General features: G+C 34.8%; 1 protein-coding gene across 5 annotated transcripts in view; it reads left to right on the top strand.

The window, feature by feature from the left end:
• Positions 1-16,723, top strand: part of LOC142331061 (protein qui-1) — an 889,030-nt gene that overhangs the window by 735,157 nt on the left and 137,150 nt on the right. For all 5 annotated transcript variants that reach the window (XM_075376703.1, XM_075376704.1, XM_075376705.1 and 2 more), the window contains one exon: positions 7,890-8,056. In XM_075376703.1, the coding sequence (XP_075232818.1) occupies positions 7,890-8,056 (167 nt within the window). The remainder of the gene's footprint in view (positions 1-7,889; positions 8,057-16,723) is intronic.

The following is a 16,723-nucleotide window of genomic DNA, read 5'->3' as shown; positions in this document are numbered from 1 at the left end:
AATCCCTTACATTTTCATAAAAAAGAAAATCTGGTAATATCTAATACCAAATAAAATCAATAACTTAATTCCGCAACAAAAATTTCTATACTTTAGTGCGGTTTTCTCGTAGCTTACAAAGCAAATCGAATCTTCTCCATTCAAAACAGATTTCCCTCTTCTGTATTCATAGACGGCAGCCAAAGCATACTTATCTGATACTTTTTAAACTAAGCATATATCGAGAAAATGAAAAATATTCTGAACTTCCATCACCTTTTACGTTCAATATAATTTTGCATATACTTCGCTCTAGCGTGGGCATCATTAACTAATTATTATCAATAATATAATGCTAATAAATTCTCCAGCATATTGATCATTTATTACGTATTTTCCTCTAGATTCCAGTCAAGTTTACTGTAATTCACTAAACTAATTCACTCTTTCTCCCACTCCAATAACTGAACTCTTTCAACTTCCCTCACTTTTATCGAAGCATTTTCTAATTGGAAAAGCCATTTTTCTTTCTCCATTCAAATTATTATCCAGATTCATAATGTTCTAGCTAGATTTAACAAAACTTTAAACCATCTAAATTTCATTTTATTATCAGCGTCAGCAAGTTTTACAGAAATGTAGATTGATATCTCATTTTCAAATTTAATTTAAAAAACGTTCCAATAAAAACCAATTTAAAGTAGATTTAATTATTATTTATGTACTTTTTTTTTAATTTGTTTATATATATGCACCTCCCCGTAACCACGCTATATGGTTACTTGGGTTTCCCGTCGCGGTCAACTTTTTTTTTTACTTTGTTTTTAATCAAGTAACCGGAGGCAGGTACAGCCAGTCGCGGCGCACATAACATTAACAGTGGCAGTGATTGTGTTGGTTGAGCCGTCGCACCCTTTAAAAAATCGAAATTCAAAAACTCGAAAATGGTTTTTAAATATATATCTGAAGAATACTTCCCCTTCCTGTCTAGTTAGAGAACTCTTCCCCTTGAACTCCGCTGTGTTCATTAAACTCGTACTTGTGAGAATAATAATGGAAAATTAAAATTAAAGCCTGTTCAATTTATTAAAAATATCATTGTATTGCAATTTCCTCAGAGCAACACTTTGAACAGTACAGGATCCGTATCTTTGAGGGATCTAAGAATGTGGGTTTTAAAGCAGTCTGAATTCATCTTAAAAATGTAAGTTAAAAAATCTAAATTCAAAAAATCCGAAAATCGGTTTTAGATATTTATTTAAAGAGCATTTATAATCCCCAGTCTAGTGAATACCTCGTTTAGTAAAGTCGGAATTGGGGAACATTTTAAATCATTGTTCAAATTTTTTTTTTACTTTTCTTCAGCCCTTTCAAGATCGAATTTTGAAAAATCTAGAAATGAATTTTTAATTATTTACACGACGATTACACATACCTAACGTCAAGTTGATATCTTCATTTGTTACCAAGAAATAAAAAAAAAATTAAATCTCATTGTTTACTCCTTAAACTCGGAATTAGTTATTCGAACCGTTAATAATAATACAGTTTAGATGAATTAGCTACGTTGAAGTTGAAAGTACGGTGATCTTGTCAAAACAGTGGTATCGGGGTTTTATCCAGATCTTTGCGTTTTAGGGTCCGACTAATTCATGCAGACCAAAAAAACATACGTATGTATGTACCTATGAGCGTATGTGTGTTTGAACGTATGTGTGTCGCGCTGCTTTTGGCTTAATATTAAAGGATTGACCAAACAGATTTTCTTCAAATTTGGTTCAAATATTTATATACAAGGGTAAATCAATTATTATCCGCGATGTAGTTATAAATTTTATTTCAATACAAATAGGAAATTTACGTGTACATCATTTTTCAATATGTCTCCTTGCGTTTCAACGCACTTTGTCCATCGTTGCACAAGCTTCCTGATGCTCTCATAAAAGAAGGTTTTCGGTTGAACTCTGATCCAGGAATGCGCAGCCTCTTTCACTGTTTCATCCGAGGTAAATCGACGGCCCCTTAATGCCTCTTTGAGTGGACCAAACAAGTGGTAGTCAGAAGGGGCAAGATCGGGAATATACGGAGGATGAGCCAGTACTTCAAATTTGAGTTTATGGAGCGTTTCAGCAGTATGTGGACGGGCATTGTCGTGCAACAACACAACACATTTCTACAGCAGTCCTCGGCGTTTGCTTCGCATTGCAGGCTTCAGCTTGGCAGTAAGTATCTATTACTTGGCAGTCAGTATCTACGCGCACTGTTTATTGTCGTGCCCCTTTCCTGTAATGTTCCAGTACTGTACCTTGTGAGTCCCAAAAAAACCGTAAGCATCAGTTTTCCTGCGGACGGTTGGGTCTTGAATTTTTTTTGCAGGGCGAATTTGGATGTTTCCAATCCATGCTCTGCCGTTTACTCTCCGGCTCGTAATGATGGATCCGTGTTTCGTCGTCGGTGACGATTCTGTCTAAGAAGATGTCCCGTTCGTTACCGTAGCGATCTAAATGCTTGTGGTAAACGCCCAAGCGCGTTTGTTTATGCGACTGTGTGAGTTGTTTTGGAACCCATCTTGGACAGACTTTATGAAACTCAAGTCTGTTGTGGATGATTTCGTAGGTAGAACCGTGAGTAATTTGCAGACGATATGCCACTTCATAGATAATTACTCGTCTGTCTAAGAAAACCACGTCACGTGCACGCTCAATGTTTTTCTCATATGTGGCAGTAAACGGTCGTTCGGCTTCTTCGTCGTGCGTAACACTTGTGCGACCATTTTTTGAATTTTTGAATCCATTCGTAGACACTCCGTTGCAGCAATACACTGTTCCCGTACTGTACCGAAAGTCTTCGATGAATTTCGGCCCCTGATACACCTTCCGACCACAAAAAACGGATCGCTGAACGTTGCTCTTCTTTGGTGCAAACAGAAAGCGAAGCAGCCACGGTTAACGGCAGGGCAGCGATAATGGAACTAACTTAGTAGTATTAAACCTGCACAGACATAACAACAATTAAACCACGCATGCGTCATCTACGCAACACGACAGTACTACCATAACATAAAAATATACTAAATTGCGGATAATAATTGACTTACCCTCGTATATTGGGCATTGATCATATTTTTTTCAAAATTCTTTATAAAGAGGGGGGATATCGTGAAAAAAATCGATTTGGATTTTCTTCAGAGACATTTTAGAGAAAACATTCTTAAAGCAGGCTTGTTAGTTACAATGTATATATAATAAAAACAATGTAAATAATAAAAACTATTGTTTTTTAAATACAATCCTCAACTCTTAAAAGTGAAATTCTTTTTAGTTCTTTTTCTCTATCTTCCTTTGATTTAAATACTTTTAAAAAATTTGCGAAATCGTTTTTCATATGTAGAGTTATCAAGAAATATCTACAATTTTTAAAAAATTATAGATCCGTACCTAAAACGCAGAAAGGTTTTGTCTTAAAATATTCTTTTACTTATTTTAGTCTTTGTTGAAGCGGATGTTCGATTTAGAGAAGACTTTACTTCAGAAAATTTGTTAAGCTCAATCTATGTATGAATTCTTTTCGAAAACTTTTTTTTAAATTTATTCCCCACCACTAAAAGAATATATATTTTGATTTTGTTTTTTGGCTGTAATACTTTGAATTCTTATTATCACTAACCGGGAAAGTCATGCAATACTGCCAGCTTTTTTATATTATAATTAATGAAGGTATTATTCAATATAAATATAAGAATGGAAAAAACAATCACATTACCATTACAAACAGATTTTTATTTTTATTTAAATATATTAACTATTATATTTAAAAAATAAATAAAATTTCTGAAAGAAAGAAGGAAATGCCATGAAATGTGATGGTTGGTTCTTCTGCACTGGAAATATGTTGAGAAATACTTAGTAATATTTGTAAAAAGATTTCTCAAACTATATGTCACTTGCAGGTATGTCAAGAAATTTATAAGTTTATTCATACTTTTCTTTTGTATTCTGTTTTTAAATTGATATTTATTTTTAGATCATTTGTTTAATTTTAATTAATAAGTTTTGTTTACTTTTTTAAAACATTGGATTAATTTTAAAAAAAATTAATTTCAGATCACTCGGGTCTATTTTTTTTATTTTTAATTCTATTCTAATAATAAAGTTACTATATGTTAATTTTTTTAATAACTGATTTTAGAATTTATTTCGGATATCTTTGCTTATATTTAAAACATTTTTTTTTTTTAATCTCAATCTCCACCTATTAAAATTGAAATATATGGGTTTTTTGTTCTTTTTCCCTATTTCCCTTTGGTTGTTTAGGTATTTTTTATAGCGGTATAGTAGTTATACTTGTATATAGAGCTATCAAAAAATATCTACAATTTGTTGTAAATTATAGACCACGCGCCAAAAATGCAGAAAGGAGTTTTCCGAAAATTTCTTTTTTCTTATTTCAGCCTTTATTGAAGGGGTTGTTTAATTTACAGAAATCTTTACTTAAGCAAATCAGTTAATTCTAATATACGTGTGAACATTTTAGTAAAATGTTTCTTAAAATTTATTCCCCACTCTAAAAAAATATATATTCTGTTTTTTCTTTTTTTTTTCTAACTCTTTTAATATTTATTATTAAAAAATTGTTTCCTGTTTTTCTTCTTTACTTAAAGTGCTAAAATTAAAGTGAGACTTTTATAAAAAAGACTAGCTGTATTCGCCACGCTTCGCTGTGGCACATTGTGGTTGCATGGATGAGAAATGAGAAACAAAACAAAGCATACGTTTCATAGAAGTTTAATTTTTCAATACTTGTGGATATACAATATTTTTTTCTACTGTTTTTCCACTGTCTGCGTAGATATAAAGGCTATATGGTTTGCCGACTCGGGAACACGCGCATACAGATGTCCATGTTAGAAGTAATCCGCATCTAAATCTAAACCACACAATTCTAAAGATTGACCTTGAGCTTTATTGATTGTGATTGCAAATGCCTATCGAATTGGGAATTGCAATCTTTTAAATTGAAATTGTGTATCGATCAGGTTCACGGGTATTCGAGGAAGGAGGACATCTTCACCTTTGAAAGGCCCCGTTAAAATCGTTGCTTCCACTACGTTATTCATCAATTTCTTAACTGCAAGTCGCGTGCCGTTGCAGAGTTTTGGCTGATTAATATTCCGCAACAGGATAATCGGCACACCTATTTTCAATTTTAATATGTGTGGAGGCATCCCTGGCAGATCAAGTGAGTTTAAAAATAAGTTGGATAATTAACAATTTCATCTGCTTCCACAACGGTGTCTATCGACTTATATGTAATTTCCTCACTTTGAATGCCGGATTGAATAACATTATTAAGTTGATAGACATCTTTATTCTTTGCGGTAAGGATAGCTCGTTCACTAAGCCGATCGTGATTTCTATGATTAATTTGAATATCAGGAAATACTTTTTCCATCGGTTCTTCTTTCGATGTTACTAAATTACAAAAATTATCAGGAAATGATATTCGTGTAGACGTCTCATCGACTGGCAGCTGTCCGTTTCCAATGTCCGGTAACTGTTTTGAGAATACCTCAGCTGATGGATCATTCTGCAACTGGACACGCATATTCGTAGTCCACTGCAATGTACGTACGTGTCGCCACAGTGTTGAATATTTCAGGCTAGCATTTACTTCGTCTGCTGGTGTCGATCGAGAAATTATAGGCAATGTTTGCTTAAAATCTCCTGCGAGCAATATCAAAGCATTCCCGAATGGTTGAACGTTTCCACGCAAATCTCGTAACGATCGATCAAGAGTTTTAAGCGAGATTTTATGTGCCATCGTGCATTCATCCCAAACAATGAGTTTACATTTTTGTAATACTTTTCCCATACAGGATGCTTTGGAAATATTTCACCTGAGAGTCTCGATGATTTGCATGTTTAATGGCAACTTCAGAGCCGAATGCGCAGTTCTTCCACCTGGTAACAATGTCGCAGCTATTTCAGACGAAGCAAGTGCTAAGGCTATGTCATTTTTTGATCGAACCGTTGCTAGAATCAATCTAATGAGGAATGTTTTCCCAGTTCCTCCTGGCGCATCCAAGAAGAAGGTCCCCCAACTCCGTCATTTATCATTTGCATTATGCGATCATAAATGCCTTTCTGTTCACGCGTTAATTTGGGAATGTTCGATTGGACATATGACTGAACATCACCAATGTTGTAACTCTGTTCACGGCGTAAATCCACATCAAATGAAGCAATCGCAGCTCGGGTAGGTGCTGGCATTCCCAATTGACTAAGAACTTTATTTGGATTAGCTAAGCACTTGTCTTCAATATTTATCAATGCTTCGTTGTAAATGCCTTCTGTAAATTCAGACAAAAGTGAATATTTAACCTAACAACGGATTTTTTGATCATTATGTAGGGATATTATTTTCTGTGTATTTGGTTATTTCGACTTTTTTTGTTTGCATAGTCTTAAGTCTATCTGAGCTATAAGAAAGTTTGGTGTTTTAATTTATATACTGTAAGTCAGACTTCTTGGTGGCTTTTCTTTTTGTTTTGGTGTTTTTTTTTTGATAAAATACAGATGTTTTAGCTGTTAAATATAATTCAAAGAAATTTGTTACTTAATCAGTTGTGATTTTGTTTACATTGGCAACGGCCATACGAGCTCTTTGTGATTGGTGGTTGTGTTTGACAGCGGCCATCGTGCATTGATCTGATTGGTTTTCCTTTGTTTACATTTCCATCTGATTTATTAGCCTCTTATTTATTAATAAACTGTACAAATTAAAAATAGATAGATAGATTTATTAAAAATAGATGAAAACAATCTTTGATGTGGGTTATATATCGTGTTAAAATTTTTTTTAATCGTGTTTTTTTTTTTTTAATAAAATACAGATGTTTTAGCTGTTAAATATAATTCAAAGAAATTTGGTGGTTGTGTTTGACTGCGGCCATCTTGCATTGATCTGATTGGTTTTCCTTTGTTTACATTTCCAAATTAAAAATTTACAAATTAAAAATATATAGATACATTTATTAAAAATAGATGAAAACAATCTTTGATGCGGGTTATATATCGTGCTAAAGTTTGAGCTCAATCGGTGCAGAACATTTTGAGTTTTTGAAGCGTACACAAACGAACTTAACATTTTTATATATATAGATATTTTATTTTTTTCAATATTTTTAAACAATATATAAATATATTAAATGTTAAAAGTGTTTTAAATGTTACAAACTTCAGTTGCTATTCTTTTAAGATGTTCTAAGTGAATCGTACGTAAAAATAATTTAATTTGGAGTATTTTATTCCCAATTCACGAATTGGGAATATTTAGATTGAAGTTTGTATACAAGAACGATCATTATCTCTTTTAAATATATTATTTTTTAGATAGGGATCACTTCTTTATAAATAAATCTTTGTTAAATTTTCCCCACAAAGTATGGAAGTCCCTAAAATCAAAAAAAATTATTCGAAACTTGGGAATTTTGGACGCTTAAATCTTATTTTGGTAAAATTGATTTAATCGTTATTTCCGGCAAAATCATCCAATACTTTCCAGTTTTTTTTTTTAATGACACCTATTATGTTTAGAAGCTCATGAGAGGATCTTTTAAATGTTACAAACTTCAGTTGCTATTCTTTTAAGATGTTCTAAGTGCATCGTATGTAAAAATAATTTAATTTGGAGTATTTTATTAAAGTGGCATTTAAATTCGCGAATTGGGAATACTTCGATTGAAATTTGTATACAAGAACGATCATTATACAAAAGAAACGAAAATATGTTGCAGCAAAATATTGTAAATACAACTTATTATTTAGTAATCGTTATTTCTAATTTAATATTCTTTCAAAACTATATATCGATTTGATAGTTTAAAGTAAACTTTTATGAATTTCTTTCAGTGTCTAGTCGGAGAAGAAGCTGTCGATAGTCCGCTACCTGTAACATTATCAAACGATGAATATGACAATCTTAAAGAGGCAGCATCACGTCTTGATCTAGAAACTGAAAATTTAGATAACATCTATGAAAAAAATGACGAGGAAAACTATCTCTTAAAACAACCCAGGTAACATTCCTTATCATTTTTTATTTAATTATTTTGCTGGTTTTTTATATAAAGATATAATTATATTTTGCCTGTTCATTTTAGTAGTTTAGTCTTCATCACTGTGAGCTATTAACTATCCTTGATAATAGAAATTGTGATTAGATTTCAAACCTCAGCCTTTACGAGAGAATGAATTCCTGATAAACATAAGATAAGGTTAACTATGTACGTCAGAAAATTTTATGAAAATCTCATTTTTATCGGTATGTATTTAGTTTTATGATCTTTTTCAACCGCATTACTTGAAATTGATTTTTGGGAAACCGTTAGGGTAAGATAGGGTTATTATACGACTCTTATTTTTTTTTAAATATATCTAAACGAAAGGCTATTGAAGTGGCAAAGTGTACACAGAAGATTAGTATGAAGATGAGGAATGTTTTTAACCGTTAAACGTTGATGATTATGTTGTCATAACTTCTGATGGCTTTGATATCTAGTATATAGATAGGAAGCTGATTTTAACGTTCAATAAATTTTAATAAAACTTATTATTTATTTGCTGTAGTGGAGTGAGAGATTTAAATGTTGATGAATGTGTTATTAAAGTTTGTCAGTCGATTAAATATTTGGGAGTAACTATAACGGAAAAAAATAATTAAAAGGAAATAAATTGTACGATAACTCAGGTTTTTGAAGAATGACGGAAAGTTTAATACTCCTGCTAGCCTCCACATGAATAAACGAATAATATTATCATTCTGCGAAGCGTATTGATCTCTGCTTCAGAAACCTTTGGAGTTAAGAAATTTTCTTAATAAACTTATATGTCTAGATCATATAAGAAATGAGGAACTTAGGAAGAGATGCACAAGATGATTTGGTAAATTCACTTTTAAAAAACAGTTTAATTATGAATAGCAATCGCTAGCCAAGAAGGATTTATAATGTTAGATGATGAAAAAAAAGAGACCGGCCTACCAAGACAGTATTTTGAATGACTGGTATGAAAGACGTGATGAAAAGAGGAACTTACGAGGAAGATGTACAGGATAATATTTCTAACATTTATGAAGCGAGAGACTGCGAACTTTATATGCGAAGCATATAAAGAGTGTCCCAAAATGAACTTATTTTTTAAACTTGTCGCAATTTTTTTCGCGGTAAAACCACAGCAGAGATTTTTACATGCTATTATCGGTAAACACTGAGGTTAAATTATGGAAGAGTACACGCTTTAACAACGCGTAGAAATTGTAAAAATTACAGTACAACGAGTTTTAGAAGAAAATCATCTTTAGCAATGAGGCACATTTTCTTCTTACTGGCATTGAAAGTAAACAAAATTGTTGAATTAGGTAATCACAAAATCCAGAAAAGATTGAAAACCTTCCTTTGCATCCTCGACGGGTGACGGTTTGGGCTGGGGGATTGATTGGAACTTACTTCTTCAAAAATGAAAATGGAGATGCCGTTACCGTAAATGGAGTTTTATATCACGAGGTGATTTAAAAATTTTATGGCTTAAATTTAATAATATGGATGTGGAAGACATGTAGTTTCAACAGGCGGTGCAACATACCACACTGCCGATGAAACCGTGCAGTTATTGCTAGAAAAATTTAATCGTTGTGTTATCTCGCAACGAAATGATGCGAATCGGCCGCCAAGGTTATGGGACTTGATACCGTTGGACTTTTTTCTTTAGCGTTATCTTTAGTATAAAGTGTACAACAATAAACGACAAACAATTGAGCACCTTAAAGAACAAATTCGACACTACATTAACGACATTTCCCAGTAGTTATGTCAACGTGTTTTGGAAAATTTTGTCAAAAGAGTGAATATGTTCAGCCAAGGCCGGGAAGGTCATTTATGGATTTTTTTTGTATCTCGCATAACCTCCATGTCACTAATTTTTAATAAAGTAAAAATATATCGATCATCAAATAAAAATGTTTTATTAAAAATTTTAAATGTCAGCTCATTTTGGGAACTATTTATATATTGCCGTGAAGCAATAAAGTGCGTAATTATTTGCAAAGGTATTTCCACGTGATATTTTTTTATTAGTTTAAAAAAATACAAGCGCGAAAATTATCTTTGTAATGTGCAAAAACTACTGTTCAAACGTAATTAGGTAAAAGAAACTAGAATTAAAAAAAGCAGACAAAGAAGGTTGTAAAACTTTCCTGGCATTGGTTTTTATTTTTATATAGTGGAAAAATAATGATACATGAAAAAAATTATCTATGATATCTTTTTTTCGGTGGGGGTAATTTATGACGAGGTTTTATTGCAAAATTATCATTATGTGTTAAACAAACCAAAAAAATTTAAATATTCAAAAAATCTTTTATTTTTTTTCTTCTCTCTTATATCCAAAATTACCTTCCAAGGATGTTTTTTTTTTTTTTTTTCTACGTTTTAATGTTAAATAAAAAACTAAGAAAAATCCACTGAAATGTACAACCGGTTAAAAGTTCCTAATTTTTTTTTTTGATGGTGGGGTGAATTATGTAGAAATTTTATTAAAATATCATTATTAAAAGTTAATTATTTACTCTTAATAATATAAAAGTAATAATTTTAATAATACTAAAACTTAACTTTTGATATTAAAATTTAATGCTCCCCCACTTCCAATATTGTCCTATTTCTTTTTTCTGGTCACTTGCACTACTACTGTGCCTAGAAAATAAAAAAAAACTGTTAAAAAATATTCAGTAAATAAAAATATAGCTTTTTTCGATTTTTGGAGACTTTTGGGGGAATTTTTTTTTTAAAATGGTAAGATAAGCAAGCGTGCATGTACTGAGCTTATATAAAGTGCGGTTATTTATTCAAAATTTTGAGAAAGTTGGCCACAAAAAGTTCTAACCCACACTTGGATATACTGACCCCAAGATTTTACATACGAATTACCCCATATACACGAATCTGTTCAAAATTTCATCGAAATCGATTTATGTAATCAAAAGTTATTAATCTTCAAACACGCCAATACACGTACGTTAAGTACGAAAATTATCCCCCCCTCACTTTTTTCTATTTTTTGGAGTTCCTGGGTCATGAACCGTCGATAAATGCAAGAAAAACACATTCCTCATTTTTTGACTGATTACCGTACTTTCCTTCTTGCATAGTTTTAGCATCGCTCCAGAACTATGATGTCCGAAGAGTAATAATAATAAACAATTTTTTAATTGTCATTTGCAGTTAAAAATGTATAATTCTCAGCAGTCGTGCTAATGACCTTAACAGGATGATCTTAACAGCTGAAGAAGTGAAAAATATTTTTTTTTACTCCTTTAAATTTGGTCAGAAGATAAAATAATCTGTAGTGCTAAAAAGTAATATTCGATTTATAATTCTAATAAAATTACTGAAGCTTACGGAACATTAATTACAAGTTGTATTAACCGTATTGATGGAATACAGATTGTTATCGCATTTAAAGGAATAAATTTAGATTATCGACTTAAAGTAATATATTCTACAATCGTTTTCCACAGTCCAATCCTTCATTGTCACGTGATCGATTTTAGTAGACCAACAAGAACAGTCAAATAACGTTTTTTGCAGGTATTATTTTCTTTGCATCTGAATGTGCGCAGTTGATTGTCACTACGTGATAAATATATATCAATCCCCATATGTGTATTTTTTTTCCCCCCAATTTTGCTAAATTTTGTGTTTGTTCGTCTACGTATTAAAATTAATTATTGTTACTATTTTTCTTCTGTTATTTCCGTACAAAAACTTTAAAATAAGCTTTCAGGATTATTTACCAACATATAAATACAATTAATAAACAAATTAGGTTAAATAAACGCGCGTTAAAAGTAATAAAAAAATTGGCAGTAAAAGAAATCAATAATAATAATAGATCCCTTACATATGAAAAATACATGCAAAAAAAAACAGCAATCATAAAGTAATTAACGAACAAGTGAAATTAAAAAATGATCATTGTAATTTACAACACTACTAGAAATTAAATTGCTAGGTCATCTGAGAATATTTACTTTAATCACAATAATTCATTTTAAAATCATCGAAATATTTTTTCGCCCTAAAATACTTAATCCAGTAAATTTGAAAGCATACCGTTCTACAAGAAATGTTCAAAATGCTTTATTTTTAATACGTAGTTTAAGCACATATTCTACAGCAGTGATTCTTAATATGTAGCTCCACGACCCCCAAAATGTAAAAAAAAAAGTATATAATGAATATTTCGCAAACCCCAACCCCAACCCGATGAAACTTAGTTAAAACTATGTAGCTGCCTTAATAGCGACGCGTATGAACATGCACGCTTGAACTGTACAAACATGATCAACCTACAGGTGCTAACTTGATGTGTACGTACTCCTCTTATGCGACTAAATTCCATATTTATTTTGACAAGCAAGCCAAATCGTATCTAAATCTTCAGATGTGAATTGTAGTTGTAACGTTTTGTCGGCAGACATTCGATGAGGTGATCCTGATTTTTAACCGGTAATAAAGCAGATGCAACAACGTTTTCATCAAATGGATTCGGTTCCCATCTCTTCGAGAAACCATTTTTATCTTCTGGGATATACTTCAACTGAATATTTTTTTGTTCGAATATGACTCTCTCACAGTGAGTATTATGCAAGTGGCCAATTACAACTACAATTCACATCTGAAGATTTAGATACGATTTGGCTTGCTTGTCAAAATAAATATGGAATTTAGTCGCATAAGAATTGAAAATATTAATCCCTTTTGCCACGTCTTACCTCTGTGTAAAGGATTTTTTATCTATGGTTACGCCAAAAACTAAATATAGGAATCGTCTTTTATCGCTTGAAGACAATTTTATTTCATGTGTTTCTAACATAGATCCACGCATGGATACATTTTTAAACGAAAAACAAATGCAACTATCTAGTTAACTTATTTTCTTTACATGTGTACTTATAAATGTAAGTAAAATTTTTATAAGAAATGATTTGTTTTTCTACATTCTTGTTTGCGTGTAGAGTTGTAAAGTTGTAAGCTAATTTCGCCACCCCATTTTCATATCACCGTGACCCCAGGTTGAGAAACGCTGTTCTATAGCTTAATTTAAAAACCGTCAGCTGGAATTTTTCCAGGAATAAGATAGGATAAAATAATACTATCGATGAAACAAGAACACTACTTAGAAATCTTAGTAGAATAATTAACACAGAGTTAAAATATTACTAAATACTATTATTACCGTTAATATTATCGTACTATAATTATCCTCGTAGGAAGAAACAACTCCCTTTAATACAAAAAAGAACATATATATTATAAATAACACAATGCAATTTAAAAAAGCTGCCAACACAGTTGTAGGACTTTCCTGTCACGCAGCTTTTTCTGAAAAAAAATGTTTTAGCTTTTTCTGCTAAATAAAAATGTTATCACTTCATAATTACACAATTCAAAATCCATTACAATTATGAACGCCTCGTACGTCTTTAAGTTAACAGATTTAAAGACAGCTCTATCGATTTAACTCACCGGATTGGTCTAGTGGTGAACTCGAGCTGAGAATGATGCAGGTTTAACTGCCCCAGGTGTAAGCGTTCGACTTGGTTGAGTCCGTCATCAAAGGTTTCTTCCAATTCAGGCGTCGCCAAAAGCTTTACTCTTTACAGCTGTCCTCTGAGCAATCTCATACGCCCTTCACTGTTTACCCCGACCCGGTGTCCAGCATCGCTGCATTTCGTCAAGGTACAGGTGGCGCACTTTGCAGGGCACTTTGGCAGGGCAATTGGCTGCCCTGTGCCCCGGAAGAGCATAGTGATCGAACATTTCCGACTACGCTCTGCAGCGTAGAGTGATGTGACCAATGCCCTGACCCTTGAAGAATCTATATGGACTTCTATATGGTCAAGAACCCTACATGAGGTTCACCCGAAAAACAGACATCAACCCGCCACCAAGACCTGCTGGATCTTAGGCGAGGTCTCTAGAACCCAGAGACGTTTTGGGGCTTCATTTCTCTCCAGATGCCATGAGGCTCCTTGAGAAGCACAACCTCGAGGTCCTCTTGATCCAGGACTCATACGCATTCGGGGGTAGGGTGGCCGGTTTCCGCGGGGTGATGTTAATCATTCTCCTGGGGAACGGCCACTCTCCGCGATCGTGGTTGGCTTAGATTCGTTGGATGTCTTCTAGATGCGATTAATTGTCTCCAATTAATCTGATGAGCAATTCACCGTCGAGCGAAACACGAGGGGTACGCTCGATGTCATATTGGTGTCGGAATACTTCCGGATTGGATGGAGTATCGAGACTTGCAGGCGAAATTGGGCAGGATTCTGGACGGTCTCCCAGGTATCAGATTTCTGGTTGCTCTGGACCCGAACGGCAAGTCTCCCGTCTGGCGTTCAACACTCACTGATCCCAGGCGTTGGTTTTGAACAGTTCCTTGAAGCTAGGAGCCTCTACTTGATTAAAGACGCAGAACAACCGCCAACTTTCTCTTCCGAACTGGGAGAAAGTTACATCGACATCACTTTGGTGACGGGAGACTTGCTGCAAAAGTACAAGTAGTTGAACTGTCTGGCCCGAGGCCAGTGTAAGCGATAATAAGCTTATAACCTATGAAATCGTTTACGGAGGCGGTCTATGAGCTCCAGATTCGGGACGCTATAACCTAAGGGGCCTGGATCAGCACAGGCTGCGGCGCGAGTAAGCCGGTACCTTGCAGGGGTTGGAATGGCGCATAGAACACAGAGAGAAGGTGGAATTGATGTCTGAACAATTCCGCCGGGCCATCAAGACTGGCTGCGATAGGGTTCTACGGCGGCGCTGACCGGGGAGTGCCTGGAGCCGTCATGACAGCTGCTTCCGGGGAAACGTCTGTTAAACGCAGGCGAGGTCCGCTAGGAGAAGATATCAGCGACGCCCCCTAACGGGGATTATCGTTTATGACGTGCGCGCTGATGGTCTGCGGATCTACCGGCGCGCCCGTAATGAGTATGTTCATGCCATCAAGAAAGCCTGACTCAAGTTATGGCAAGACTCCATGTACGAGTTGCAGCGCAGCTCCTGGCAGCTCCCAAAATCATGTTACCGGCCAAAACCACGTGCACGTGCTGTCCAGTGCTCGATGCAAGTATGGTGGTCATGACAACACTTTAACATCTGTAGTGACTTACCAGGCGTTCCTGGATACTCCGTTTCCAGATGCTTCGGAGGATGAAGCAGATGTCGGCGTTAGGGCGGGGGTTACGCCCTTCCCTGGCGTACGGGCTGTGGATCCCGTAGATATAGACCGAGTGGTTTCTCGAATGGTAGTGAAAAAGGCACCGGGGATTGACCAACTTGGCCCGAATATATTCTACCATCTGCTGCCGGTCATAAAAAAGCCGCTTGGCGGGCTGTTCTCGGGATGCCTAAGCTTGAGCTGCTTCCCGACTTGTTGGAAAGTGGCTTTGGTGAGGATGCTCGTAAAACCAGGAAAGGATCCTAGTGAGGTCGGCAGTTATCGACCCATCAGCCTCTTGCCGGTAAACGGCAAGGTGTTTGAAAAGCTGATTGTGGAACGGCTCTGGGAGAGCGTTGAGGTGAACTTTTTTTCTAAATCGAGGCGAGTATGGTTTCACGAAGGGGGTTGGCACCGAGGATTGCATCTCTTTCCAATGAAAAGTGCCACTGTAAATATGTTTTGGCAACTATTATAGACATAAAAGCATTATTTCCTTCCTTGTGTTAGAGTTCTGTCCTCTATGAGTTGGAACGCCAGCCCTGCAGGCGGTGGTACGTGACTATTTGTCTAACCCTATGGCTCTGCTTAAGGATGCGAAACTTGTGGAAAAATCTGTAACCAGGGGAAGTCCGCAGGGTTTCGTTCTCGGTTCCCTGCTGTGGAACCTGATATTTGGCGGGTTTCTGGAATTGACATTCCCAGAAGGGGTCATGGCCCAGGCTTTCGCCGATGACTGTCTTCTTTTAGTTCGTGGTAATTCACGACCGCAGCGGGAAGATCGAGCGCAAGCGGCCTTGTTGACCGCGGAGGGCTGGATGTACATTCAAAATTTAAAGATTTCTTTGCCCAAGACGAAGTTTATTCTTCTCAAAGGTGCAGACAAATCATCGTACAGTTGAAACCCCCACATTAAGTATAAAGGCTGTGTAATCAGCCGAGTGAGTGTTCATAAGTACCTAGGTGTTTTCTTTGATGAGAAGTTGCTGTTTAACAACCGCATTAGGCAAGTAGCGGTGGACGCCGTCTCAGTGATGCTCAAACTTAGGAGGGCAGAAGGACTTGGGGTGCTATAGGAGAATGTTAAAAATCAGATGGGTGGATAAAATGACAAATGAAGAGATTAGACAGACTTATAGGCTACATATTAAGGCATCCTGGAATAGTCGCTTTAATATTAGATGGTCAGGTAGAAGGAAAAAATTGTGCAGGCAGGCAACATTTGGAATATGTAAAACAAATTGTTAAGGATGTAGCATGTAGGGTATACCGAAATGAAACGACTTGCACTAGATAGGGAATCTTGGAGAGCTGCATCAAACCAGTCAAATGGCTGAAGAGAAAAAAGAAAAATAGTGTTGCAAATAATTAGTTATTTGTGTATTAATTTTATATATTATTATATTATGTATTTTTATTATTATTAGTGTTTTATAACACTAATAATAATTGTGAGGGTGGATTTT

The sequence above is a fragment of the Lycorma delicatula genome, chromosome 10, assembly GCF_047948215.1.
Source record: "Lycorma delicatula isolate Av1 chromosome 10, ASM4794821v1, whole genome shotgun sequence".
Classification (NCBI taxonomy): domain Eukaryota; kingdom Metazoa; phylum Arthropoda; class Insecta; order Hemiptera; family Fulgoridae; genus Lycorma; species Lycorma delicatula.
The sequence above is the reverse complement of the archived record's forward strand: the minus strand, read 5'-3'. Positions and strand labels throughout refer to the sequence as shown.